This window comes from Salvelinus fontinalis, chromosome 4 (assembly GCF_029448725.1).
Source record: "Salvelinus fontinalis isolate EN_2023a chromosome 4, ASM2944872v1, whole genome shotgun sequence".
Lineage (NCBI taxonomy): Eukaryota > Metazoa > Chordata > Actinopteri > Salmoniformes > Salmonidae > Salvelinus > Salvelinus fontinalis.
This window is the reverse complement of record NC_074668.1, coordinates 87,687,079-87,714,986: the sequence shown is the minus strand read 5'-3', so window position 1 is coordinate 87,714,986 and position 27,908 is coordinate 87,687,079. Positions and strand designations below refer to the sequence as shown.

The window sequence follows — 27,908 nt, the reverse complement described above, 5'->3', positions numbered from 1 at the left end:
AGACCAAAAAGCATATGAATAAAACGAAGTCGTATTTCACAACTACGAAATATAAAACCCAGAGGAGCACATCAATGCAGCACTAATCTGTATCTGAACATGTCAAGCACCGAGAACAAAATGTTCACATACAAAATACACGTGCCACGTGCAGACGTGAACGCGCATCCAATCCACCAATCAAATCAGAGCAGTGGCCGTCCCGCTACAATGTATCAATCATGGCCTGGACAGAGGTACACTTACGCAGAGTTATAACGTTAATTTGAACCATGTTTAGTGTATGGTATTTGTTGTCATCTTGACACATTGTTAAACTGTAACCAAAAAGTTTCTAGATCACGGTTGCTATCGCAGCAGGTTCACTCGAGGACTGGTACAGGAAAGTGGTCTAGCTGTTGTTGGGACACGTGACTGAGAAAAGACTGCGTTGATCTGTTTTGACACGGGGACATTGCTAGAGAGAGGGGAAGAGAGCACACCAACAAGTTTATGGATAAGAAAGAGCATACAAAATAATTTTGTTGCCAACGGTATGCGCCCGTACTGTGTTATTGAGTTGGACGAAGTTCGCTAGCCAGCGAACCGTTGTTTTGGAAGAAGGAAAAAAGCTCGCTAGCCACTGCGACAAGTTGGGAAATAAATGGTCAGCTTGTTTTCTGACAAAGTTTTTGAAATGAGAGAAAGCTAGTCAACAATAACTAGGTAACTGACACAGGACGTGGCTACTTTACCTCACTATGTTTCAAGACGACAAGTGGAACTGATGCTTCTGGACAACACGGCGTTTAGCTAACGTTGGCTGTTTTTCAGAATGATCGGTTGAACGAGGTCTGTCCTTTCCTCGAGCCCATTGTTATCAGAGGTGGATCACTCTACCTGCGCGTGGGGGTTGGGGTGTTTTATTTGAGAAGGTCGTCATCAGATCAGATGCCTGCGTGTTGTTTGTTTGGTCAGCTAGCTAAAGCCACGTTAGCTAAGCCAAATAGGTGAGGTTACAGTAGCTGAAAGAGAGAGAGAGAGATGCTTCGTGACGGGACTACTGTCGTGGTTTTGGTGATGGAATTTGAGACGTTTATTTTTGGGGGGTGGACAGTCAGATTGTCAGCTCAATGCCTTGTTGGCTAGCTAGGTGGTTGATGAAGCAATAACTCTGAGCTAATCTAATGTTTGACGGTCAGATTTAGCTAGCTAGCTCAACTGTTCGTTGGCCAGTTAACAGTGGATCTGACTCGATGGACCTGTACAGTAGCAGTTTGGTAACAAAGCGTTGCTTTGTTGGGTAAATTAGGGGGCGATTGGCAGCATACAGGCTACCCAGCTGGTATTGTTGTTTAATGCAATAAGTCAGCAATCCTTTGGAAGATTTGGATCCACACAGTCAGACACACAGCAGTATATTGCTGTCAGGGCTGTGTGGACGGGAGTCTTCAGACCGAAGACAGACAGAAAGAGGCTGCCAGATTCCCAGAGAGATCCAGATGACACTGGCTAACATGAAACCAGAGCGAGGTAAGCTGATCTACATGGATTTATTCCATGCCAACAGAAGCTATACTGTTCATGGTATTCGTCTGTGTGAGCCTTCACTACGGTGCCCATCATTGCAGTACTAATAGGGTCATGAGGATCATATTGACATGATCCATCGTTGGCCTGTGTGTGTTGTGGATCAGCAGAATGTAGCCAGCCAGGCAGTCCCCCGGAAGAGGGAGAGGTATCGGGCAGAGAGGGAGAATGATGTAACAGCTGGTTAACTTGCTTGCCTGCCTGTGTTGATAACAAAGTAAACCTGACCCAGGCAGGCCAGCGAGGCCACGGAAATTAGGACATTCTGACTGCCAAATTACACAATGGATAGGTAAACAAGATGGATACAGATATCTGAGCAATGGTAGAATTTTAACAACACAATGTCATCTTGTAATTTCTGTCAAAAAGCTGTTTTTGGGGAACAAAACGCAGCAGGTCACGCTGACACGGTGGAACAACTCACTGCATGATAAAACAGCTCTAGCTTCTTTTGTGTGCCTGAGATCTCTGCGTTATTCTGTCAGTCTCTGGTATGGGTATGCTGCAATGCTCAAAGCCCTTTGTTCGAACTGAACATCTTCACTGTGACTCTGAATCATCACTATGAACAGAGACTTCGATCTGTTCTCTGCCTTCTGTACTGTCTGTGTGTTTACATGATGTAAGATTAACATGAAGTCTGCAGGGCAGCCAGCTTTCTCTGTTTTCATATCAGGTTTATTCAACCGCAGCAGCAGTGGTCTGTAATGCTAGCTCTATTAGTAATACATGGACTGTATTGTATGCCAGTCTGCCTGCTTGGACATAGTCTAGTAATGTAGTGCTTCAACATGCTTGTCATTAATCCAAGGTTGGTTATGATTCTTGTAGGGGCATAACAGCAGCTAGTTGGAGCTCAGAGCAGCTAGCTGATACTCTTTGGCCTTAGCACATTACCTTCAATCAGAAGACATTCAGCTTATGTTTGTTTTAGTTACCACCAAACATGGACTCAATCAATAGGCCTGTCTCTATCTACTGTTCTGAGGCCTGTATTAAGACAGTATGGCTGTCTGTATCAACTGTTCTGAGTTCTGTAGTAAGAAAATAGGCCTGTTTCTTCTGTACTAGCTTGGTCTCTTTCTACTGTACTGGGACCTGTTGTCACTAGTCAGACAATAGGCAGGGCCTGCAACTACTGCACCGAGGTTTGATGTGGTCACACAGCAACCACTGTCAGACAAAGGAAGCCCAATCAGAGATTGCTTTTCCTACTACACAACAAACCCCACACCATCATTGTCCTACACCCCCATCCTACTGACACTGTACTGTAACATGACTCTCTACCCAATGTCAGGGTGTAAACATGTCATCCAACACCAAAAGGCTGAGATTTCACCCCTGCACACTGACTCTGGCTTTACCTTTAAAAAGAACCCAGGGTTCATGGCTCTGACATATGGATGTGGTAAACATACACACTGTACATATAGTAATTAAATCACACATTTACTGTACTACACACTGCAGTTTTTATTTTTTTGATTGGTCAGTTGTAAACAACAACACACATTTTTACTGAGCTAAAGAGACAGATCTGTCTTTTCCTGCTGGATCTCAAGTTACTGTAGTTGGACTACATTTACATTTTTGTCATTTAAGCAGACGCTCTTATCCAGAGCGACATACAGTAGTGAGTGCATACATTTTCATATGTTTTTCTACTGGTCCCCCATGGGAATCGAACACACAACCCTGGCGTTGCAAGTGCCATGCTCTACCAACTGAGCCTTTCTTTCCCTTCCCCCTCATATAGATTCTGTGTTATGCTGTGCTGTTGGCTCCCTGTCGGTCTGTCACGGTGGTTCTATTAATAATGTCTAATTGCAATAGAAGCTTCTCTGGAGCAGTTCCCATATGACAGGCCAGCCGATGGTCCCACTGTTCTATTGTTATTATGGGACATACTGTTCCTCTGGTTGAAAATGCAGACAGACAGACTGCCCTCCCTGTACTCCTGACACTATCTCTCTCCTCCGTTTGTCCTGATCGCGTTCTTCTCTCCTTTCCTGTCTTATCCTCTCCTCCTCCTCCCAGACCCCCTCTCACCTCCTCATCTCCCTGGCGAGGAAGGTGTTTACGGAGCATTCTAGCCTCTACGCTGAACTAGTGACAGGAGTTAGTTTCTCTAGGCTTTACCCCAGTGGGCTTACTATGTCTTGAGTCACACACCCACAGCATAACAGAGAGAATGTTTAGAGAACTCGTTCTTGTTTTTTTAATGATTTTACTTGTTATACAAATTCTGATTCACAAGTGCTTTTTCAACTTTAGATTGCAACCATGTGTGTGAGAAAGGGAAAGGGAGCCATCACAGTGTAGTGTTTAGCTAAGTGAAGTCATCTGACTGACTTGTTGTTCATGTAGGCTAGTGCTGTGGATGTGGCCCCTGTGCTGGCTGAGAGAGACAAACACAATCGGATGATTATTTGAATCAGCTGTGTAGTGTTAGGGCAAAAACCAAAACGTGCACCCCTTGGGGTCCAGAGGACCGAGTTTGGGAAACCCTGCCCTAATTCTAATCCTAATTGTAACCCTAAACCTAACCCCTAAGTTTAAAATAGCCTTTGTCCTCCCACGAGGGAGAGTTTTCCCCCCCTTGTTTTACTATCCTTGTGGGGACAACGATAGGAGAACCAACACACATACTGCACACAGACACGTGTGTGTGCACACACAGCTGTAACAGATCTCATAAAGAGCCATGGCAGAACAGTCACAAAAGAGCAAGGAAATGGTCGGATGTCACACACACACTAAGTACATAGGCTACAACACACACATGATCTCACAATGAGTCATGGTTCTGGAGAGGAACGAATAAGGGAGGAGAGACAAGACGGGGTTAAGAAGAATAGATGGGAAGGGGAAGAGAAGAACAAACAGAAACTTCCTGATCACTGAAGGCATATCGAACCTTTCTTTACATAAATGTCTACTGGAACGTGCCTTTGAATCAGTGTGTTTGTTTGGAGGTGTTTCCTGTTGGAGGTCTAACAAGGCATCTCGGGGGATGTCCACACCCGTCAGAAAGATTACCCCCCCCCCCTTAAAAACTGGGTGGTTCGAACTCTGAATGCTAATTGTCTGAAAGCCGTAGTATATCAGACCGTATACCATGCGTATGACAAGACATTTATTTTTTACTGCTCTAATTATCAAATAAAATTTTATTTGTCACATGCGCTGAATACAACAGGTGTAGTAGATCTTACAGTGAAATGCTTACTTACAAGCCCTTAACCAACAATGCTTTAAGAAGTTAAGAAAAAATAAGTGTTAAGTAAAAAATACAAAATAAAAGTAACAAATAATTAAACAGCAGCAGTAAAATAACAATAGCGAGGCTATATTTTTATTTTATTTTATTTAACCTTTAATTTAACGGGGCAAGTCAGTTAAGAACAAATTCATATTTACAACGACAACCTGCTGTTCCCCAGTAGGCCAACTGCCTTGATCAGGGGCAGAATGACAGATTTTTACCTTGTCAGCTCAGGGATTCGATCTAGCAACCTTTCTGTTACTGGCTCAATGCTCTACCCACTAGGCTACCTGCCGACCCATATACAGGGAGTACCGGTACAGAGTCAATGTGCGGGGGCACCGGTTAGTCGAGGTAATTGAGGTAATATGAACATGTAGGTAGAGTTAAAGTGACTATGCATAGATAATAAACAGAGAGTAGCAGCAGCGTAAAGAGGGGTGTGGGTAGCCCTTTGATTAGCTGATCAGGAGTCTTATGGCTTGGGGGTAGAAGCTGTTAATACCAATTACGTTGGTAACCAGTTTATAATAGCAATAAGGCACCTCGGGGGTTTGTGATATATGGCCAATATGCAACGGCTATGGGTTGTGTCCTAACACTCTGCGTTGCGGCGCGCATAAGAACAGCCCATAAGAGCAGCCCTATTGTCCATATACCACACCCCCTCTGGCCTTATTGCTTAATTAGCCCATCCTCCAAGGCCCCGAACAGCCAGTAGAGCACAGAGTTGAGGGAACTCTCACCGACAGCCAGGCACGACAGAACAATCAGACAGTCAATCTGACTATTATGCCAACCTTCTTGCAGTGATTCACCTACAACAGGTGATTTGTTATTCACCATACACACAGGTGGGGTACAAAAGGACAGGCGTAATGTTATTTCACTAACCAGACAGAATGACAGGCATGTACAGTGACAGGTGTTTTTGTTCTCACAGACAGGGTCAGTCACATCTGATCACTGGGATGTAGGACTATGTTGTGTTTTGACGTGCTGGATGTGTCACGCTGACTGTCTTTGTAGACCTCTGGGCTCCAAAACATGCCTATTGTTATTCTTTTGTCAACACAAATAAACCTGTTATTATTATTAAAGGTGCGGTATGTAACTTGAACATAAAAGTGCTCTGACAGGTTCCTGTGTTAGCCGGTACTGTAGTTCCAGTTCAGCGTGTGATTCGGCTCCAACCAGTCCTCCCAGTAATGCTCTTATGTAACTGTGGGGGTCTTATCTGGCTCACGCTGGCCTGACACACACACACACACACACACACACGTGTACACACACACAGGCTCACACTCACACACACAAGCTTAGTGGTTGATCGGGCTCATGCCTGACACACACTCAGGCTCAGTGGGTGCTCTTGCTCAGAACCAGCACGGGACGTAAGTGTGTTGACCCGACCGGTTCTGTGTTAGTGACATCATCAGCTCCTGTGTGCCGGTCACTTCCTGTGCCCCTGTGGCTCCTCCCCCATGGTTGCGCTCAGCCAACCGGCAGCCAGCTCAGCAGGAACAGTAGGAACCATCTGGCCAGCTCAGTTTCCTCCTGGCAGGGGGAAGGATTAGCAGAGCGCACCACTCTCTATGCCTTCCCTGGCCCATATATGATGCTCTGTGATATGGGCTGCATGTCAAAATTCTATATTGGCTTCCTCTCCTCTCTCCTGTGATATGGGCTGCATGTCAATAGTTTACATTGGCTTCCTCTCATCTTCTCTCTCCTTCCTCACTGATTGAAAAAGAGTGTTCAGAATCAGATCAGTGCAGATCAAGAAGAGGGGACAGTATGAGGAAACCACTTTAGAGGAGACGACTAGAGTAAAGTAACAGACTATTGACAATTTCACACACATCCCATAGTTGGAGCTGAGTAGAGTCCCTTTGCTGGGTCAGATTCCTCTTGGCCAACAACAACACACCTCCCTCCAAAAGTCAGCCAACAGCTTTACTGTTCTAAACATGGCCGCCCACCACCATGCATGGTTGCCTTCTCTCACTCACATGCTGTTGCTATATCTGAGATGAACTTCCACATGGTTAGTCAGCTTGCTGCTTGTTCTGTTGCTTTATTTTAGCAACAAGGTCAACATAGTCCTAACCAGATTATTGGTTTGTCTGTGCTGTGCCTGTGCTGTTAAAGGCATCTGGAAAGAGAGCTGTCTATTGACACAATATGTAAGTTTGAATACATTGTGGAGCATAGACAACTATCAGTATCCTCTGGCCTGTATCTAACGCTGGTCTCTACACGATAACCAGCAACAGAGGAATTGGTTAAAGCACAACTAGTTTGGCAAGTGGCCGCCAGTCTAGATAGATATCAATCAAATGTTTTTATAGAGCCCCTTTTACAACAGCAGTTGTCACAAAGTGCTTATACAGAAACCGAGCCGAATACCCCAGATAGCAAGCAATGCAGATGTAGAGGCCGGTGGCTAGGAAAAACTATCTAGAAAGGCAGGAACCAGGCTCTGAGGGGTGGCCAGTCCTCTTCTGGCTGTGCCGGGTGGAGATTCTAAGAGTACATGGCCATTAAGGCGAGCTCGTTCTTCAAGATGTTTCCAACGTTCATAGAAGACCAGTAGGGTCAAATAATAATCACAATGGTTATAGAGGGTGCAAGAGGTCAACACCTCGGGAGTTAATGTCAGTTGGCTTTTCATAGCCAGATAGATAGATCAACATGTCAGAGTCGTCAGTCGTCTGACCTCTATCTATTGCAGAGAAGAACCACCCATGACCTGGCTAGGTTAGTCAGTCATACAGAGATATATTAGGCCATGGCTGGCCAGCTCCAGTTCAGTTCAGCACTTTAAAAAGTCTGACTGCCACACTTTCCATGGCCTTTGGAGTGTTGTTGACGTTGCTCAATTTGTCCTCTGTGTCAAATATAACCTCCTGAGAGCTGTAGGTCAGAGGGGTGTGTTTGTGGGTTCGCATATGCATGCGCATGTTCAACCAAGGCCAGATAGACCCGGCTCAGCCAGCAGGAGAGATCAGCTGAGTGTGCAAAACACACACCCACAATCAGAATTCTCTAACATGTGGCTGATTGGGTGGGCTGTAAACTCCTCAACCTAGGTTAAAGGGCAGAGCACAGACTATCAGTCTACAGAGTATAGAGTAAAGTGTAGTTGTGCTCAGCGTCCGCTGTTGAGGCCATAGTGGGTACACAGAGGAGAGTACTACCCGGCTGTCCTACCCTGTGCTGTGCTGGGCACTCTGCCAGTTACGTAATCAGTATTAGTGGGACAAAGAGTGGGCTTCTGCAGAGAGAGAGCACTGGCTCTGGAGGCCTTTACACCCAGGCTAGTGAGGGCATGATCCGGGCTAGTCTGATCAGTGTCACCTGTAATGGTAAACATCTAGGCCTTCAGAGCTGAGCCCAGTCCACACAGGACCATGATTAAAAGCTTTAGCTAGGCTGAATGCTCTCGTTAGACTCGTCACTAGTGGTAGTGTTTTAAATTAGCAGTTGGGCTCAAGTAAAAGCTTAATCTGGTGTGTGTGGGAAAGCCCTTCTGTTGCAGCAGCTAGTAATGAGGGTTTGAGATGTGTGTGTCCGTTGGGCCTGGTGTGTTTGAGAGGTCCAGACAATAGCAGCCGGAGCAGCTGAGTTCACAGTAGCAGAAAGAGAAAACTGTACCCAACCCTCTAAGCCAATCAGAAGGCATCTGTGTGTTGCTATGTGTGCTGTGAATCTGCCCCTTTGTGTAAAGAGAGGGGGGGTGGATAAAGGGAACAAAGAGAGAGCTCTCAGGAAACTGTACGTTGAACATGGCTAAACTTCAAACTCTATTCTCTTTATTGTTCCTACATGTGATTTCAGGGCAGGCCAACATCACATGGAACAGGAAACTGCATCTTTGTATTGACAACACTTTTCTGTTTGCTTGCTGCTACAGTGTAGGCTAGTTAGTGTTTTTGTATCTTAAATCAGAGCTCCTGTAGAGTGAGCTGGACTGCAGTCTGTTTCAGTCACTGAGGCACAGATTAGGCCTCATGGAGAACAAAGAGTCTGTAAGAACACACACACACACACACACAGTGACAGACAGTCATGTCATAGATGAGTCACACACACGTGACTCACGTGCCTCTGGAAACACACACACAGATTCACACACAGACCCAACTCATTCCAGCACACACAGAATCCCCGTGACGGGACATTAACATGATCTGTGTGTTGCCAGGGCAACCCTTTGTCCCCATGCAAAATAGATGTGCACTATGACCAGAGGAGAGGAACCTCAAGGCTGTATGTGTTCGCTGGTGTGTGTTGAGGTGTGTTAGCTGGTGGTGTGTGTGTTTTCATTGCGTGCCCGCTGCTAATCGTTGCCAACCACTCCCCAAAAATATGAATGCTTATTATCTTATGCATTTTTTAATGCAAAAATGTTTTCAGTGAACTTAAAAGACTAAAGATATAACGTTTGTAGAAAATATAATGACGTTATATATTTTCAAATGAGATCATCTTTGAGAACTATCAACAAAATACAAATTATTTATGTCATGGCATGGGGCTCCCTCATTTTTGAGTCACTCAGATGGCACAAGCCATGGCAAAATTTGTAGAATTGCAGGAAATTACATTTAAAACAGAAGAATTTGGTCTCTTCTGCCCGAGAGGAGGGCCTTTAAAGATGTTGGTAGGAGGGTGCACAATTGGCAACGCCCACTACGACGCCCCCATCCCCCGCTAACTTGAAAACAATCCTAGAGGAAACCTGTAGGTAGTGATATTTGTGTTACGGTGTTCGCATGCTTCGCAGACGAACAGTTCGGAAAAGTTTGTGCATATAATATGACAACATTTTGTGATGTTTTTGTTCATTTTTGACTTTTTTTTTCGGTTGTTCGGGCACACATTTTTTTCTAGAGGCAAGCTGAAGTTCGGCGCCGAAGTCTACGCCCCTTCGTCAGGGATTGGTCAACAGTAGGGATTCTTCAATAAAGTCTTTGTTGATGTTTCAATGAGACTCGTTTTCATTCAGAATACTACACCAAACATTTTAGTTAGATGTAAAATCATCACAATGAATGACAGATTTCTAGAGTTATTTTAGATTCATTCTAACTATTTTGAGGATTTGGGGGTATGGTTAATGCTGGTTGGTGTTAGTGGGGGTATGGTTAATGCTGGTTGGTGTTAGTGGGGGTATGGTTAATGCTGGTTGGTGTTAGTGGGGGTATGGTTAATGCTGGTTGGTGTTAGTGGGGGTATGGTTAATGCTGGTTGGTGTTAGTGGGGGGTATGGTTAATGCTGGTTGGTGTTAGTGGGGGTATGGTTAATGCTGGTTGGTGTTAGTGGGGGTATGGTTAATGCTGGTTGGTGTTAGTGGGGGTATGGTTAATGCTGGTTGGTGTTAGTGGGGGTATGGTTAATGCTGGTTGGTGTTAGTGGGGGTATGGTTAATGCTGGTTGGTGTTAGTGGGGGGTATGGTTNAATGCTGGTTGGTGTTAGTGGGGGTATGGTTAATGCTGGTTGGTGTTAGTGGGGGGGTATGGTTAGTGTTGGGTAGTTGTAGTGTAGTTATATTTATCCTAGAGGGGCCTGCCCTGCTGTAACAGTAATCAGATTTACCATGGAGAAACTGTCTAATCTCACACTACTGCCTACCACAACTAATATATCCACTCACTGTGTGTGTTTAATACAGACTCTGTGTTTCATGAATTGAATCTGAAAGTGTGTGTGTGTGTGTGTGTGTGTGTGTGTGTGTGTGTGTGTGTGTGTGTGTGTGTGTGTGTGTGTGTGTGTGTGTGTGTGTGTGTGTGTGTGTGTGTGTGTGTGTGTGTGTGTGTGGAGATGCAGAGGCTTGAGGGAGGGTGTGAATTGTATGCCCCATCAGACCACATATGGCACATTTCTAGGTAGTAGCCACACACCACCTCTCCTCCAGGTTAGATACTGTCCCTACTAGACTATCCAGGGGTCAACAATGTCAACCAGGTATTGATGACCAGGAGAGGGTTCATAATGATCTGGCCTTGGTTTGGAACAGAGGAAAATTGTATTACAACTGAACTGATAGCAGCCTCGATTAGAGGTCGACCGATTAATCGGAATGACCGTTTTCAAGTTTTCATAACAATCGGAAATCGGTATTTTTGGACACCGATTTGGCCAATTAAAAAATATATATATATTTTTTTTGCACCTTTATTTAATCTTTATTTAACTAGGAAAGTCAGTTAAGAACACATTCTTATGGGGCCTCCCGGGTGGCGCAGTGGTCTAGGGCACTGCATCGCAGTGCTAACTGCGCCACCAGAGTCTCTGGGTTCACCCCCAGGCTCTGTCGCAGCCGGCTGCGACCGGGAGGTCCGTGGGGCGACGCACAATTGGGCTAGCGTCGTCCGGGTTAGGGAGGGTTTGGCCGGTAGGGATTTCCTTGTCTCATCGCGCTCCAGCGACTCCTGTGGCGGGCTGGGCGCAGTGCGTGCTAACCAAGGGGGCCAGGTGCACGGTGTTTCCTCCGACACATTGGTGCGGCTGGCTTCCGGGTTGGAGGCGCGCTGTGTTAAAGAAGCAGTGCGGCTTGGTTGGGTTGTGCCTCGGAGGACGCATGGCTTTCGACCTTCGTCTCTCCCGAGCCCGTACGGGAGTTGTAGCGATGAGACAAGTTAGTAATTACTAGCGATTGGATACCACGAAAATTGGGGGGAAAAGGGGATAAAATTTATAAAAATAAAAAATAAAAAGAACACATTCTTATTTTCAATGACGGCCTAGGAACGATGGGTTAACTGCCTTGTTCAGAGGCAGAACGACAGATTTTTACCTTGTCAGCTCTGGGATTCAATCTTGCAACCTTACAGTTAACTAGTCCAACGCTCTAACCACCTGCCTCTCATTGCACTCCACGAGGAGCCTGCCTGTTACACGAATGCAGTAAGCCAACGTAAGTTGCTAGCAAGCATTAAACGTATCTTTATAAAAAACAATCAATCAATCATAATCACTAGTTAACCACACATGGTTGATGATATTAATAGTTTATCTAGCGTGTCCTGTGTTGCATATAATCGATGCGGTGCATATTCGCGAAAAAGGACTGTCCTTGCTCCAATGTGTACCTAACCATAAACATCAATGCCTTTCTTAAAATCAATACACAGAAGTATATATTTTTTAAACCTGCATATTTAGCTAAAAGAAATCCAGGTTAGCAGGCAATATTAACCAGGTGAAATTGTGTCATTTTACATTTACATTTTAGTAATTTAGCAGACGCTCTTATCCAGAGCGACTTACAGTAGAGTGCATACATTGTATTACATGTTTTACATACTGAGACAAGGATATCCCTACCGGCCAAACCCTCCCTCACCCGGAAGACGCTATGCCAATTGTGCGTCGCCCCATGGACCTCCCGGTTGCGGCCGGCTGCGACAGAGCCTGGGCGTGAACCCAGAGATTCTGGTGGCGCAGCTAGCACTGCGATGCAGTGCCCTAGACCACTGCGCCACCCGGGTGTCACTTCTCTTGCGTTCATTGCACGCAGAGTCAGAGTATATGCAACAGTTTGTGCCGCCTAATTTGCCAGAATTTTACTTAATTATGACATAACATTGAAGGTTGTGCAATGTAACAGGAAAATATAGACTTATGGATGCCACCCGTTAGATAAAATACGGAACGGTTCCGCATTTCACTGAAAGAATAAAAGTCTTCTTTTCGAGATGATAGTTTCCGGATTCGACCATATTAATGACCTAAGGCTCGTATTTCTGTGTTATTATGTAATAATTTAGTCTATGATTTGATAGAGCAGTCTGACTGAGCGATGGTAGGCACCAGCAGGCTCGTAAGCATTCATTCAAACAGCACTTTCATGTGTTTTGCCAGCAGCTCTTTGCTGTGCTTCAACTATTGTGCTGTTTATGACTTCAAGCCCATCAACTCCCGAGATTAGGCTGGTGTAACCAATGTGAAATGGCTAGCTAGTTAGCGGGGTGCGCGCTAATAGCGTTTCAAACGTCACTCGCTCTGAGACTTGGAGTAGTTATTCCCCTTGCTCTGCATGGGTAACGCTGCTTCGAGGGTGGCTGTTGTTGATGTGTTCCTGGTTCAAGCCCAGGTAGGGGCGAGGAGAGGGACGAAAGCTATACTGTTACACTGGCAAACTAAAGTGCCTATAAGAACATCCAATAGTCAAGGGTATATGAAATACAAATGGTATAGAGAGAAATAGTACTATAATTCCTATAATAACTACAACCTAAAACTTCTTACCTGGGAATATTGAAGGCTCATGTTAAAAGGAACCACCAGCTTTCATATGTTCTCATGTTCTGAGCAAGGAACTTAAACATTAGCTTTCTTACATGGCACATATTGCACTTTTACTTTCTTCTCCAACACTTTGTTTTTGCATTATTTAAACCAAATTGAACATGTTTCATTATTTATTTGAGGCTAAATTTATTTTATTGATGTTATTATATTAAGTTAAAAATAAGTGTTCATTCAGTATTGTTGTAATTGTCATTATTACAAATACATTTTAAAAATCGGCCGATTAATCGGTATCAGCTTTTTTGGTCCTCCAATAATCGGTCGTATCGGCGTTGAAAAATCATAATCGGTCGACCTCTAGCCTTGATGATACACACATGATCTCCCCTCTCAGTGCTTATGTCTCATCAGTTATACTTGTGACATCTGTTTCTCTGGACTAGTGTGGGAACCTGGAGATTCAGCAAAGAGGGAGAGAAAGTGTGTGTGTGTCCAGAAGGAGAGAGAAAGTGTGTGTGTCCAGAAGGAGAGAGAAAGTGTGTGTGTCCAGAAGGAGAGAGAAAGTGTGTGTGTCCAGAAGGAGAGAGAAAGTGTGTGTGTCCAGAAGGAGAGAGAAAGTGTGTGTTAGCCCATGAGTTAATCAGCTTGTCTTCTAGCTGAGGCCTAAAAAAACAGCAGCAGTATTTTTTGTACTATAGCACTATACAGCAGACCTAAACAAGACTACATTATCTATTAACTACACACATACCCTCTCCCCTCCCCTGTACGAATCCAGCACCCTGGGGGACGTTTTCCACACCCTGTGACGTGTGTGTACTAGGCCAGCTGATCAGTGGGCTCCGTTCCAGCTCCTCTTCAGGACAGCAGCAGTAGTTCTATTAATAAGACCTGCGTGCTGCTCTGCAGTCAGTCCTCTCTTTATAAACCTCTCCTCTTACATAATACACACTCGCTGTACACATGCACACATGATACACACATTCTGACACGATACACACATACTCACACGATACACACATACTCACACGATACACACATACTCACACGATACACACATACTCACACGATACACACATACTCACACGATACACACATACTCACACTAAAAACAGAAAGCTGACACCAGAGCCGCCATGTCCCAAATTTCTCTGGCCTATCCCACTGGAACGGAGGATCTCTCTCTTTCCCTCCTTATTCTCCCTCCTTTGTTTCCCTCTCTCTTTTACTCCTGCCAGAGCTTTACATTTAGCCTACTCCACTGGGAGGGGGCAGAGGGTTAGCAGAGCAGATCACTGTATAGGAAGTCCTATAGGCTGCTCCTCTCCCTTCCCCCTCTTACTCTCACCTGTCCTATAGCCATTAGCCAGTCAGAGCTGAGTTTCTCTCCCCGAACCCCTCTCCAACTCCCTAAGTCTCAGCCTACAGCTGGCTGCAGCCCCCTCCCCTGATCCATGTTCTCTGTGCTGTTTTTGTCTCGCTCCCACTCTGTGTCTGTGTTGACTGTTCTCTCTCCATGTGCAGAGAGCAGCTCTGAGCACGTGGGAGGAGTTCCCTGGAAGAATGTGTGTAACTGCCTGACACACACAAAAACAAACACACACACACACACACACACACACACGGAGACAAACTAGACACACAGCGACCCCCAGAGCCAGCTGAGAGGCTCTTTGTTAGAGCTGGGTTGTAGGGAGGACAGAGCTCTGTTTGAACATAACCTCTCTGACTGTCAAGCTTGTGTTTCTGTTGCTCCACCCTAACCCAACCCTGACCGGACAGACACTACAGCAGAACACACTGTTCTTTTTCTGTCTGAGTGTTATTCTGTGACACAGCGCCTGTGCTCAGCTGACGTGGAGATTCTAAAATGATCCCCAGAACAGGAATAGTGTTGTCCTTCCTCCCTTCCTGTCTGTGTTTAGTGGTTAGTCTGGGCCAGGGTGTTGTAGCATGTTGTCTCCTACTCTACAAGAGAACAGGAGCCTGCTGCCATTTGATTTGTCTGAGTTCCATGCCTTATCCCATTCTACACTGTCAATGATCTCTGAATGCGTGTTCTTGCTTGAATTGCGTAAATGTAAATGTTTCCCCGTCAGAATGTAACTGACCAGTGTTTTTCTTTTCCCCTTCTTCCAGACGTGGTGGTGGAGGAGTTCTTTGAGTACGATGCTGAAGACTTCCTGGTGTTCCTGACCCTGTTGATCACTGAGGGACGGACCCCAGAATGTTCTGTGAAGGGTCGCACAGAGGGGCTGCACTGCCCCCCTGCAAAGTCCGCCCTGCCGCCCCTACACAGGCACGAGTGCAGCGACAAACTGCCAGAGGTAACGTCCACAAACATACACACACAGATGACACACACTTCCCCAGGGAACACACACACACACCCACACACACACTGCCCCACCCAAGTTACACACTGCCTCAGCTAACACACACACACACACACACTTACCCTCCCCTGTCTGTGTGTGTTCAAGTGTGTGCAGGCGCGGCGTGTGCGCTCGGAGGTGTGTGTGTTGTGGAGGAACAGTATTCCCATCATGGTGGAGGTGATGCTGCTGCCAGACTGTTGCTATGGAGACGAGAGTCCCCCTAGTGACCCCATCAGTGACCCAGCGATCAAACAAGACGCTCTGCTACTGGAGCGATGGACTCTGCAGCCTGTACCACGACAGTATGTACACACACACATACACACCCTGCAGCCTGTACCATGACAGTATGTAAACACACACTGCAGCCTGTACCACGACAGTATGTACACACACACACTCTGGAGCCTGTACCACGACAGTATGTACACACACACATACACACCCTGCAGCCTGTACCATGACAGTATGTAAACACACACTGCAGCCTGTACCACGACAGTATGTACACACACACACACTCTGCAGCCTGTACCACGACAGTATGTACACACACACATACACACCCTGCAGCCTGTACCATGACAGTATGTAAACACACACTGCAGCCTGTACCACGACAGTATGTACACACACACACACACACACACACACACCCTGCTGCCTGTACCACGACAGTATGTACACACACACACACACCCTGCAGCCTGTACCACGACAGTATGTACACACACACACACACTCTGCAGCCTGTACCACGACAGTATGTACACACACACACACACACACACACACACACCCTGCTGCCTGTACCACGACAGTATGTACACACACACACACACCCTGCAGCCTGTACCGCGACAGTATGTACACACACACACACACACACCCTGCAGCCTGTACCGCGACAGTATGTACACACACACACACCCTGCTGCCTGTACCACGACAGTATGTACACACACACCCTGCAGCCTGTACCACGACAGTATGTACACACACACCCTGCAGCCTGTACCACGACAGTATGTACACACACACCCTGCTGCCTGTACCACGACAGTATGTACACACACACCCTGCAGCCTGTACCACGACAGTATGTACACACACACCCTGCTGCCTGTACCACGACAGTATGTACACACACACCCTGCAGCCTGTACCATGACAGTATGTACACACACACCCTGCACCCTGTACCACGACAATATGTACACACACACTGCAGCCTGTACCACAACAGTATGTACACACACACTGTAGTATGTACACACACACACATACACACTGCAGCCTGTACCACGACAGTATGTACACACACACACACACACACTGCAGTATGTACACACACACACACACACACACACACACACACACACACACACACACACACTGCAGCCTGTACCACGACAGTATGTACACACACACACTGCAGTATGTACACATACACACACACATACACCCTGCAGCCTGTACCACGACAGTATGTACACGCGACACACACTTTCTGTCAGGACTAGGTTGAGCTAGTGGCACATGCAAAAACTGGAATATTCCACTTTGCCGCCGTATCAAACAGAAAACATGTATATACACTACCGTTCAAAAGTTTGGGGTCACTTAGAAATGTCCTTGTTTTTGAAAGAAAAGCAATTTTTTTGTGGATTAAAATAACACCAAATTGATCAGAAATACAGTGTAGACATTGTTAATGTTGTAAATGACTATTGTAACTGGAAACAACAGATTTTTTAAATGGAATATCTACATAGGCGTACAGAGTCCCATTATCAGCAACCATCACTCCTGTGTTCCAATGGCACGTTGTGTTAGCTAATCCAAGTTGATCATTTTAAAAGGCTAATTGATCATTAGAAAACCCTTTTGCAATTATGTTAGCACAGCTGAAAACTGTTGTCCTGATTAAAGAAGCAATAAAACTGGCCTTCTTAAGACTAGTTAAGTATCTGGAGCATCAGCGTTTGTGGGTTCGATTACAGGCTCAAAATGTCCAGAAATAAGATGTTTCTGCTGAAACTCGGCAGTCTATTCTTATTTTTGGGGGGGGGGGGGTTTACCCCCTTTATCTCCCCAATTTCGTGGTATCCAATTGTTAGTATCTTGTCTCATCGCTACAACTCCCGTACGGGCTCGGGAGAGACGAAGGCCGAAAGCCATGCGTCCTCCGAAACACAACCCAACCAAGCCGCACTGCTTCTTAACACAGCGCGCCTCCAACCCGGAAGCCAGCCGCACCAATGTGTCGGAGGAAACACCGTACACCTAGCGACCTGGTCAGCATGCACTGCACCCGGCCCGCCACAGGAGTCGCTAGTGAGCGATGAGACAAGGATATCCTTACCGGCCAAACCCTCCCTAACCCGGACGACGCTAGGCCAATTGTGCATCGCCCCACGGACCTCCCGGTCGCGGCCGGCTGCAACAGAGCCTGGCATTGGCATCGTTGCTAATGCTAGTTCCCTTAGCCATTGCTAGCTAAAGCAAAGGTCTGATTCTCTCTCATCCCCCCTTGTCTCTCTCTAGGAGCGGTGATAGGTTTATAGAGGAGAAGACTCTACTGTTGGCTGTTCGTTCCTACGTCTTCTTCTCCCAGCTCAGTGCCTGGCTCAGTGCTTCTCACGGCATTGTACCCCGAAACATCCTGTATAGGTAATACACACACACACACACACACACACACACACACACACACACACACACACACACACACACACACACACACACACACACACACACACACACACACACACACACACACACACACCTTCCTCTACAGGTAACACACACAAGAATACACTAAGAACCTCTTAACGACTTCCCCATTATTTTTCTATATCGCTACTGAATGTTGATCATAAAATACTTTCCAAAAGGAACTAAATAATTTGATGTGATCACAAGTTATAAGCCTGTGTGTTTCTGTCCCACAGGATCAGTGCAGCAGATGAGGAGTGTGTCTGTCAGTTCTCCCAGCCCCCAGCGGAGCACCTGTTCCCTGTCCCTAACGTGTCCCAGAGTGTTGCCCTGAGGCTCAGGGTCCAGTCACTCCCCCGTCAGCCCACCTACCCCACCCTGGCCTGTAGCATACACACCGGCCTGACCCTGGCCCCACTCTACAGCAAGACCCCCAGCCTTAAGCCCAACCTCAGCCCTAACCTCTACAGCAAGTCACCTAGCCTTAACCCAGGCCTGAACCCTAACCTCTACAGCAAGACACCTAGCCTTAACCCAGGCCTGAACCCTAACCTCTTCAGCAAGACACCTAGCCTTAACCCAGACCTGAACCCTAACCCGCCTCTGTACGAGAGGAGCCACAACTCTAAAGAGAGCCACAACAGAGCGTCTCTGCCTTTCTCTGGCCTCCCCTTCCCCAGTCCTCCCAGTCTCGTTCTGCCCAGTAAGAGAGGCCCGGACCCCACAGACAGCCATGGTCATTCTAGCCAGAATGGATCAGACCTCCTCCGGGTCAATAAGGGGCAGACATCATCCCCCTACCACCTCCCCCTCTCCCCCCGGCCCTCCCCCCGCCCCCACAGGAAGCTGTCCTCCACCCTGCCCCTCCCCCCCGGGGGAAAGACTGTCAGGTGGCTCTATGCCCTCACCTCAGACCCCTCCGATGACATCACACACACCACCGAGGATTATGGGAAGGCCGTCAACGGGGCCGAGAGCACCAAGGGGCGTGGCTCCGAAGCCCTCCGGGCCTTTAAGACTTATTCTTTGGCAGAGCCCCCGCGGTGCCCCTCCCCCAGACCCTCTGAGACCAATCCTCTGATTGGCTCGCTGCTCCAGGAGAGACAGGAAGTCATCGCCCGCATCGCTCAGCGCCTCAACTTCTGTGACCCGACCGCCCCCCATCTCCCCCCTGCCCTCTTCACCTCCGACACCCACAACAAGACCCCTGTCCGGGGCAGTTACCTTGACAACAACACGCTCAGCAAGACCAAAGAGCCAGAGGGAGCTCCGCCTACTGAGGACACCCCGCCCTCCCCTTTCGACACGCCTATTGGCGACGCAGCGGCTATTATCAGGGAGACGCTGTCTCCGAAGCCTGTTGCGTGCCGCAGACTGAGACTCCCAGAGGACAGAGATGGAGAGACACTGAGAGACAGAGACAGAGTCAGGGAGACACTGAGAGACCTGGAGACACAAAGAGACAGAGAGGCATTGAGAGACCGACAGCGAGAGAGAGACAGTAATCTCTTGTCCCATGCTGTTCAGGACATTACCAGACTGATTCAGGACAGACTGTCTGTCCCCTCTCTGTCCCCAACACACAGCCGCAGCAGCAGCCCGCTACACAAACCACATACACACAGCACACACACGCTGTGCACCGACACACACACCACACACAGAGGCGGCTACAGTCATAGCAGTGGCCACTGCAACGGCTACACACCCAGCCATGACACACACACTCTCTCACACACACCTGCTAGCACAGACAGAGCTGGTGTTCCTCCAGAGACAGACGGTCCAATCAGAGCCCAGAACGGCTGTTCATCACTTGAAGACCCTCAGGTCAGCCCCCGACTCCAAATCCTGTCCCGGTCTTCTCCTCTAGTCATCCCACGGCCTCTACCCCAGCCCCAGTCCTCTCCACTACTCAGCCCCAAGAGTCCCAGGGCCAAGACCTCAAAGAGTTTACACCCCACCCGCCCCCAAGAGGAGCCCAGACCCTCCTCACCTAAAGACAACATTCTGAGGACCATCCAGACCCTAACAGTGACCCAGACCACCACCCTGACCCAGACCACTGCACAGACCTTGACCACCAAGCTCACCCACACACAGACCACTGCTCTCATCCAGAACCACATGAAACCTCTGACTCAATCTCACAACCAGACCCAGACAGAGTCTCGAACTCCGCCCTCACGGACTCAGGGCAGCCCTCGAACCCAGCCCTCTAGTCTCCAGGATGAGAACCAGGCCCCCCCAGGTTCCAAGTCCTCCAGCCCCCCCAGTCCTGCTACCACACCCCCTGGCACAGAGCCCAACACTGTCCTGGTGAGTGTCCCTATAGATGAGCACACCTGATTAGAAAATCACCACACACTGCAGTAAACGTTGAATATCATCCGTGTGGCTTGTTTTGTCCAACACGAAGACACTTCATTTAAATAGCCGGCCTATGTGAAAGAGGATATTACCGCTTTTGAAAAATGTTGATTAACAGTACAAAGAGATTTTGAGAAAGGATCTTTGACATAGTGTATTTGGCATTTGTCTAAAATGGTTGTTGAAAATTGCTGTATTAAAGCCAGTGTGTGTTTTTTCCCGTAGCGTTCTCCCTCGCCCCTGAGACCGTGTAACAGTTGGAGGAAACACAACCGTCACTCTCTGGACTCCACCCTCACCAAGGCCTTCCACCCCTGTACCGGCCTGCCCCTGCTCTCCAGCCCTGTAAGACACACACACACACACTGTCAGTCAGGGTGTGGAGCCACATGACTCATCTTCTCCTCAATAGTATGAATACTCTGACTAAACTCCTGTTGATGCTGACTAGGTTGTTCATAACAATGGAATCATTTTAAAGTTGTTTGTGTGTTTCATGTGGTGCTTGTTGTTGTTGTTATTATTATTATATAATTGTGTGTGCTGTCATGCTATAGTGTTTAAATTGGGTGTTTTGTGTTATGTTGTCAATAAAGTTTTGTGTACAGTTGTGTGTGTTATGTTTATTATATGTATAATATGTATTATTAAATGTGTGTGTTGTCTCTCTCAGGTTCCTCAGAGGAGAACTCAGACTGGTTACTTTGACCTGGACTCTTCTCTGGCCAGCTGTAAAGGACTGCCTTGGACCGCAGGGAAGAGGTACTGATCTCTAACTCACACCACACACACACACACACACACAGACACAGACACACACACACACACACACACACACACACAGACACACAGACTGGGATATGTTCTGGGTAGCCTCAAACAACAACATTGACGTACGTATACGCTGACTCGGTGAGCGAGTTTATTAGCAAGTGCATCAGTGATGTTGTCCCCACTGTGACTATTAAAACCTTCCCTAACCAGAAACCGTGGATTGATGGCAGCATTCGCACAAAACTGAAAGCGCTAACCACCGCTTTTAATCAGGGCAAGGCAACTGGAAACATGACTGAATACAAACAGTGTAGCTATTCTCTCCGCAAGGCAATCAAACAAACAAGCAAAGTGAAAACCAGCCCCGTCGCGGACATCAACGTCTTGCGCCCAGACAAATTAAACAACTTATTTTCTCGCTTTGAGGACAATGCAGTGCCACTGACACGGCCCGCTACCAAAGTCTGTGGGCTCTCCTTCACCGTGGCCAATGTGAGTAAAACATTTAAACGTGTTAACCCTCGCAAGGCTGCCGGCCCAGACGGCATCCCTAGCCGTGTCCACCGAGCATGCACAGACAAGCTGGCTGGGGTGTTTACGGACATATTCAATCAATCCCTATCCCAGTCTGCTGTCCCCACATGCTTCAAGATGGCCACCATTGTTCCTGTTCCCAAGAAAGCCAAGGTACCTGAATTACCTGAATTTTGCTTACCGCCCCAATAGGTCCTCAGACCACGCAATCGCCATCACACTGCACACTGCCCTATCCCATCTGGACAAGAGGAATACCTATGTAAGAATACTGTTCATTGACTATAGCTCAGCATTCAACACCATAGTACCCTCCAAACTCGTCATTAAGCTTGAGACCTTTGGTCTCGACCCCGCCCTGTCCAACTGGGTCCTGGACTATCTGACGGGCTGCCCCCAGGTGGTGAGGGTAGGAAACAACATCTCCACCCCGCTGATCCTCAACACTGGGGCCCACAAAGGGTGCGTTCTCAGCCCTCTCCTGTACTCCCTGTTCACCCACGACTGCGTGGCCATGCACGCCTCCAACTCAATCATCAAGTTTGCAGACGACACTACAGTGGTAGGCTTGATTACCAACAACGACGAGACGGCCTACAGGGAGGAGGTGAGGGAACAATAACCTCTCACTCAACGTCAACAAAACAAAAGAGATGATCATGGACTTCAGGAAAGAGCAGAGGGAGCACCCCCCTATCCACATCGACGGGACAGCAGTGGAGAAGGTGGAAAGTTTCAAGTTCCTCGGCGCACACATCACGGACAAACTGAAATGGTTCAGCCACACAAGACAGTGTGGTGAAGAAGGTGCAACAACGCCTCTTCAACCTCAGGAGGTTGAAGAGATTTGGCTTGTCACCTAAAACATTCATAAACTTTTACAGATGCACAATCTGCATCCTGTCGGGCTGTATCACCGCCTGGTATGGCAACTGCAGAGGGTAGTGCGGTCTGCACAACGCAGCACCGGGAGCAAACTACCTGCCCTCCAGGACACCTACAGCACCTGATGTCACAGTAAGGCCAAAAAGATCATCAAGGACATAAACCACCCGAGCCACTGCCTGTTCACCCCGCTATCATCCACAAGTCAGTACAGGTGCATTAAAGTTGGAACCGAGAGACTGAAAAACAGCTTCTATCTCAAGGCCATCAGACTGTTAAACAGCCATCATTAACATAGAGAGGCTGCTATCAACATAGACCCAAATCTCTGGCCACTTTAATAAATTGATTTAATAAAGGTATCACTAGTTACTTTAAATAGCGCCATTTTAATAATGTTTACATATCCTACATTGGCTATAGCGCCATTTTAATAATGTTTACATATCCTACATCATCTAATATGTATATACTGTATTTTATACCATCAATTGCATTTTGCCTATGTCGCACGGCCATCGCTCATCCATATATTTATATCTACATATTCTTATTCATCCCTTTACATTTGTGTGTATAAGGTAGTTGTTGTGAATTTGTTAGATTACTTGTTAGATATTGCTGCACTGTCGGAACTAGAAGCACAAGCATTTCGCTACACTCGCATTAACATCTGCTAACCATGTGTATGTGACCAATAAAATCTGATTTGATTTAGACTCATCATGTACACACCATAGATCCATGGTCAGATTTAGGTCCTTAATAACCTTGTCCTCAAACTCAATTGCTACCACTTAGAGCACAGGTGTCAAACTCATTCCACGGAGGGCCGAGTGTCTGCGGGTTTTCGCTCCTCCCTTGTACTTGATTGATGAATTAACATCACTAATTAGTTAGGAACTCCCCACACCTGGTTGTCTAGGGCTTTATTGAAAGGAAAAACCAAAAACCTGCAGACACTAGGCCCTCCGTGGAATGAGTTTGACACCCCTGACTTAGAGGTTCAATAGAGAGCGAGCCGACTGGTAGGTGAGATGATGTTCTTACTAGACATCAGTGTTCAGTCAGTCCAGGCCTGTATTGTACTGTAGCCCTGTCCTGTCCTCTCACACTGCCACCTGCTGTTCTGGTGGCTGTATTGCGAGTACTGTTGCTACTGGCCTGACACTGAGGCTCAACGTAAAATGGCAGCTGTACACAGCTCCTACAGTCAGAGGCCCTGCTCTGCTCTGATCTGGCCGCTGGGTTACTGTGTGGATTAGGGATTAGAGGTCAGTTTGAGCTGGGGATGATGCTTCTACATACATAGCTGATTAAGGTTTGATAGTGTTTGAATATACAGTATTAGTCATGTTGAATCATAAATTCAGATTTAGACCGCATGACAGCAATCCATGCTTTGGTTTAGCTTCCCTGACACTGTTTCCAAATAGTAATATTTTAGCATTTGTGGCACAAATCCCATTCAAGTCATGGGAATGATATTAGCATATTTCGTGCATGTCCAAATCATCCGAGGGTTGCAGGGTCTGCAAGCCATCTCTAATTCTCATGATTCAACAAATGAATCAATCGACCAGTGTGTGTGTGTGTGTGTGTGTGTGTGTGTGAACCCGCTTTTAACCCTCTACTGTGTGTTCTGTTGTGAAGAGTGTGTGTGAAGAGAGTGGAGGAGTCAGAGGAACCTCAGCCGCTGTTCAGTGCCAGCGCTCCACCTGCCAGCCTCAGTCTACTGGGCAACTTTGAGGTACCACACTCTCTCTCTCTCACACACACACACGCCACATAAGTGTACATGCATTGTATGACCTAAAGCGTGTGTGTGTTACAGGAGTGTGTGTTGAACTACCGCCTGGAGCCGTTGGGATCAGTGGAGGGTTTCACGGCTGAGGTGGGTGCTTCCGGAACCTTCTGCCCCAGTCACATGACCTTCCCCGTCGACGTCTCCTTCTACAGCGTCTCTGACGACAACGCACCCTCGCCATACATGGTAAGACACACCTACAGTACATACACAGACATATTATATATTTCCCCCCACACACTTTATATACACTGAACAAAAATCTAAATGCAACAATTTCAAAGATTTTACTGAGTTACAGTTCATATAAGGTAATCAGTCAATTGAAATAAATGAATTAGGCCCTACACTATGGATTTCACATGACTGAAAGAGCAGTCAGTATCTGGTGTGACCACCATTTGCCTCATGCAGCGCGGCACATCTCCTTCACATCGAGTTGATCAGGCTGTTGATTGTGGCCTGTGGAATGTTGTCCCACTCCTCTTCAATGGCTGTGCAAAGTTGCTGGATATTGGCGGGAACTGGAATACGCTTTTGTACACGTCGATCCAGAGCCTCTCAAACATGCTCAATGGGTGACATGTCTGGTGAGTATGCAGGCCATGGAAGAACTGTGACATTTTCAGCTTCCAGGAGTTGTGTACAGATCCTTGCGACACGGGGCCGTGCATTATCATGCTGAAACATGAAGTGATGGCTGCAGATGAATGGCACAACAATAGGTCTCAGGATCTCTTCATGATATCTCTGTGCATTCAAATTTGCTATCGATAAAATGCAATTGTGTTCGTTGTCGGTCGTTTATGCCTGTCCATAACATAAGCCCACCACCATCATGGGGCACTCTGTTCACAACGTTGACAGCAGCAAACCGCTTGCCTACACAACGCCATCCATACACATAGTCTGTGGTTTGTGAGGCCGGTTGGACTTACTGCCAAATTGTCTTAAATGACGTTGGAGGAGGCTTATGGTAGAGAAATTAATGTTTAATTCTCTGGCAGCAGCTCTGGTGGACATTCCTGCAGTCAGACATATGTGGCATTGTGTTGTGTGACAAAACTGCACATTTTAGAGTGGCCTTTTATTGTCCCCAGCACAAGGTGCACCTGTGTAATAATCATGCTTTTTAATCAGCTTCTTGATATGCCACACATGTCAGGTAAATGGATTATCGTGGAAAAGGAGAAATGCTCACTAACAGGGATGTACACAAATTTGAGAGAAATTAGCTTTTTGTGTCAGGAAAATTTCGGAATTATTTTATTTCAGCTCATGAAACATGGGGTAAAACACTTTACATGTTGCGTTTTATAGTTCTGTTATATATATATATATATATATATATATATATATATATATATATATATATATATATACGCATACACACACACACACACACACACACTTACTGCTCACAGTGCAGATCAATATTAATAGTGTGTGTGTTGTTTTTGTTACAGGGAGTCATCAACCTGGAGACTCTGGGTAAACGGGGCTACCGCGTCCCTCCATCAGGAACCATTCAAGTGGTGAGGACAGATTTACACTCTGTGGATTATACACATTGAAGACTTTTATTTAAATGTGTGTGCATGTGTGTCACTGTTGCTGACATAATAACTCCAGACAGAGAGAACAAAGGAAAGATGGGCCAGCTCCCGTTCCAGCAGAGAGTTAGGAGAGGGAGACCTTAAGTGGGGACAGAGAGAAATGCATTACTGTAGTGTGTTAACCCCTTCTCTTTTCCTCTCTCCCGCCCACTTTCTCTCTCTCTCTCTCTCTCTCTCTCTCTCTCTCTCTCTCTCTCTCCTGCCCTCTCTCCCTCTCTCTCTCTCCTCCCCTCTCTCTCTCTCCTGCCCTCTCTCTCTCTCCTGCCCTCTCTCCTGCCCTCTCTCTCTCCCTCCTTCTCTCCCAGACCTTATTTAACCCCAATAAGACGGTGGTGAAGATGTTTGTGGTGGTGTATGACCTGAGAGCCATGCCTGCCGGCCACCAGACCTTCCTCCGTCAGAGGACCTTTTCTGTCCCCGTTCGACGGGACAGCACACACTTACACTCACACAAACACGGCAGCCCAGACAACACACACACACACGGCAGCAGCAGGAAAGCCCTCTCCCTCGGCCAGGAACGCATCCTGCGCTACCTCATTCACCTGAGGTAAGAAAGACGCCTGGCTCAGCTGACCTGTCAATCACATCTCACCTGTCAATCAAATAAATGACCTGTTAATCAAGACTGGACAGAAGACCAAACTGAACAGGAAAACATTGTACTGGCACTAATCTAGCTCTTTCTTCATTCCCCCCCTCATCCAGGTTCCAGACCTCTAGGTCAGGTAAAGTGTACCTCCACAGGGATATCAGACTGCTGTTCAGTAGGAAGTCTATGGAGGTAGACAGTGGAGCGGCCTACGAACTCAAGTCCTACACAGAGTCCCCAGCTGACCCAGCCTTCTCCCCGCGCTGCTGACACACACACACACACCTCTATCTGCTCTGACACACACACACGCACACGCACACACACGCACACGCACACACACCTCTATCTGCACTGACACACACACACACACCTCTATCTGCACTGACACACACACGCACACACACACACACACACACACACACACACACACACACACACACCTCTATCTGCACTGACACACACACACACACACACCTCTATCTGCACTGACACACACACACACACACACACACACCTCTAACTGCACTGACGCATACACGCACACCCACAGAGCTGTCAGAGAGCTGGGCTCAGAGCGTTGTCGTGTGGAACAGTCCAGACAGGCTCCGTCCCAGATACCTAAGGCCTGGAGATTTTGCTGACCATGAACAACTCCTGGCCCTACAGAACCCTGCTGTTTTCTGTGATGCTCAAACACATCTTTATAAATGTATTAAAGACATGCTAAAACACACATCAAATACACGTTAGCGATCATGGACCACTGACTGACCAGAACAAGCAATCAAGCGACTGAGAAAATTACAAGATGACATTGAAAAAGCGCACTGTGTATTTCCACGACTGGAAATCAAAAGGAGTAATATTCTAATCTTTTTTTGTACTGTTACAAAAACAAATCTCTGAAGTGTTACAATAGAGAGTAACATGTAGCTTTAGTGTTTACATAATTTTCTTTGTTTATCGTCAGTTATTTAATATTTAAATTAATATTTCAGTTACTGCTTATGTGACATCTATCATCCTCGGCATTATGATCTAGTGCAAAACTCTGTAAATCATAATGTGTATTTTTGACATTAACTCAGATCTGAAAATATATCTATATCTTAAAGCAATCTTGAAAGCTG

The 27,908-nt window shown here is 46.9% G+C and overlaps 1 protein-coding gene across 3 annotated transcripts; it reads left to right on the top strand.

Annotated features, from left to right (window-relative positions):
• The first annotated feature begins 178 nt into the window (after positions 1 to 178).
• Positions 179 to 27,908, top strand: LOC129854606 (atos homolog protein A-like). Of its 3 annotated transcripts, XM_055921858.1 has the most exons (12): positions 179 to 1,512; positions 15,241 to 15,428; positions 15,585 to 15,781; positions 18,027 to 18,152; positions 18,434 to 20,516; positions 20,793 to 20,912; positions 21,241 to 21,329; positions 24,414 to 24,510; positions 24,595 to 24,753; positions 26,034 to 26,102; positions 26,489 to 26,733; positions 26,892 to 27,908. In XM_055921858.1, exons 1-12 carry the CDS (start codon positions 1,482 to 1,484, stop codon positions 27,043 to 27,045), a joined length of 3,558 nt encoding a protein of 1,185 aa, XP_055777833.1. In that variant the 5' UTR covers positions 179 to 1,481; the 3' UTR covers positions 27,046 to 27,908. The 3 variants fall into 3 exon arrangements, with proteins under 3 accessions (XP_055777833.1, XP_055777834.1, XP_055777832.1); XM_055921859.1 differs by lacking the exons at positions 179 to 1,512; positions 15,241 to 15,428; positions 15,585 to 15,781 and adding an exon at positions 16,187 to 16,242; XM_055921857.1 differs by lacking the exons at positions 179 to 1,512; positions 15,241 to 15,428; positions 15,585 to 15,781 and adding an exon at positions 16,845 to 16,965.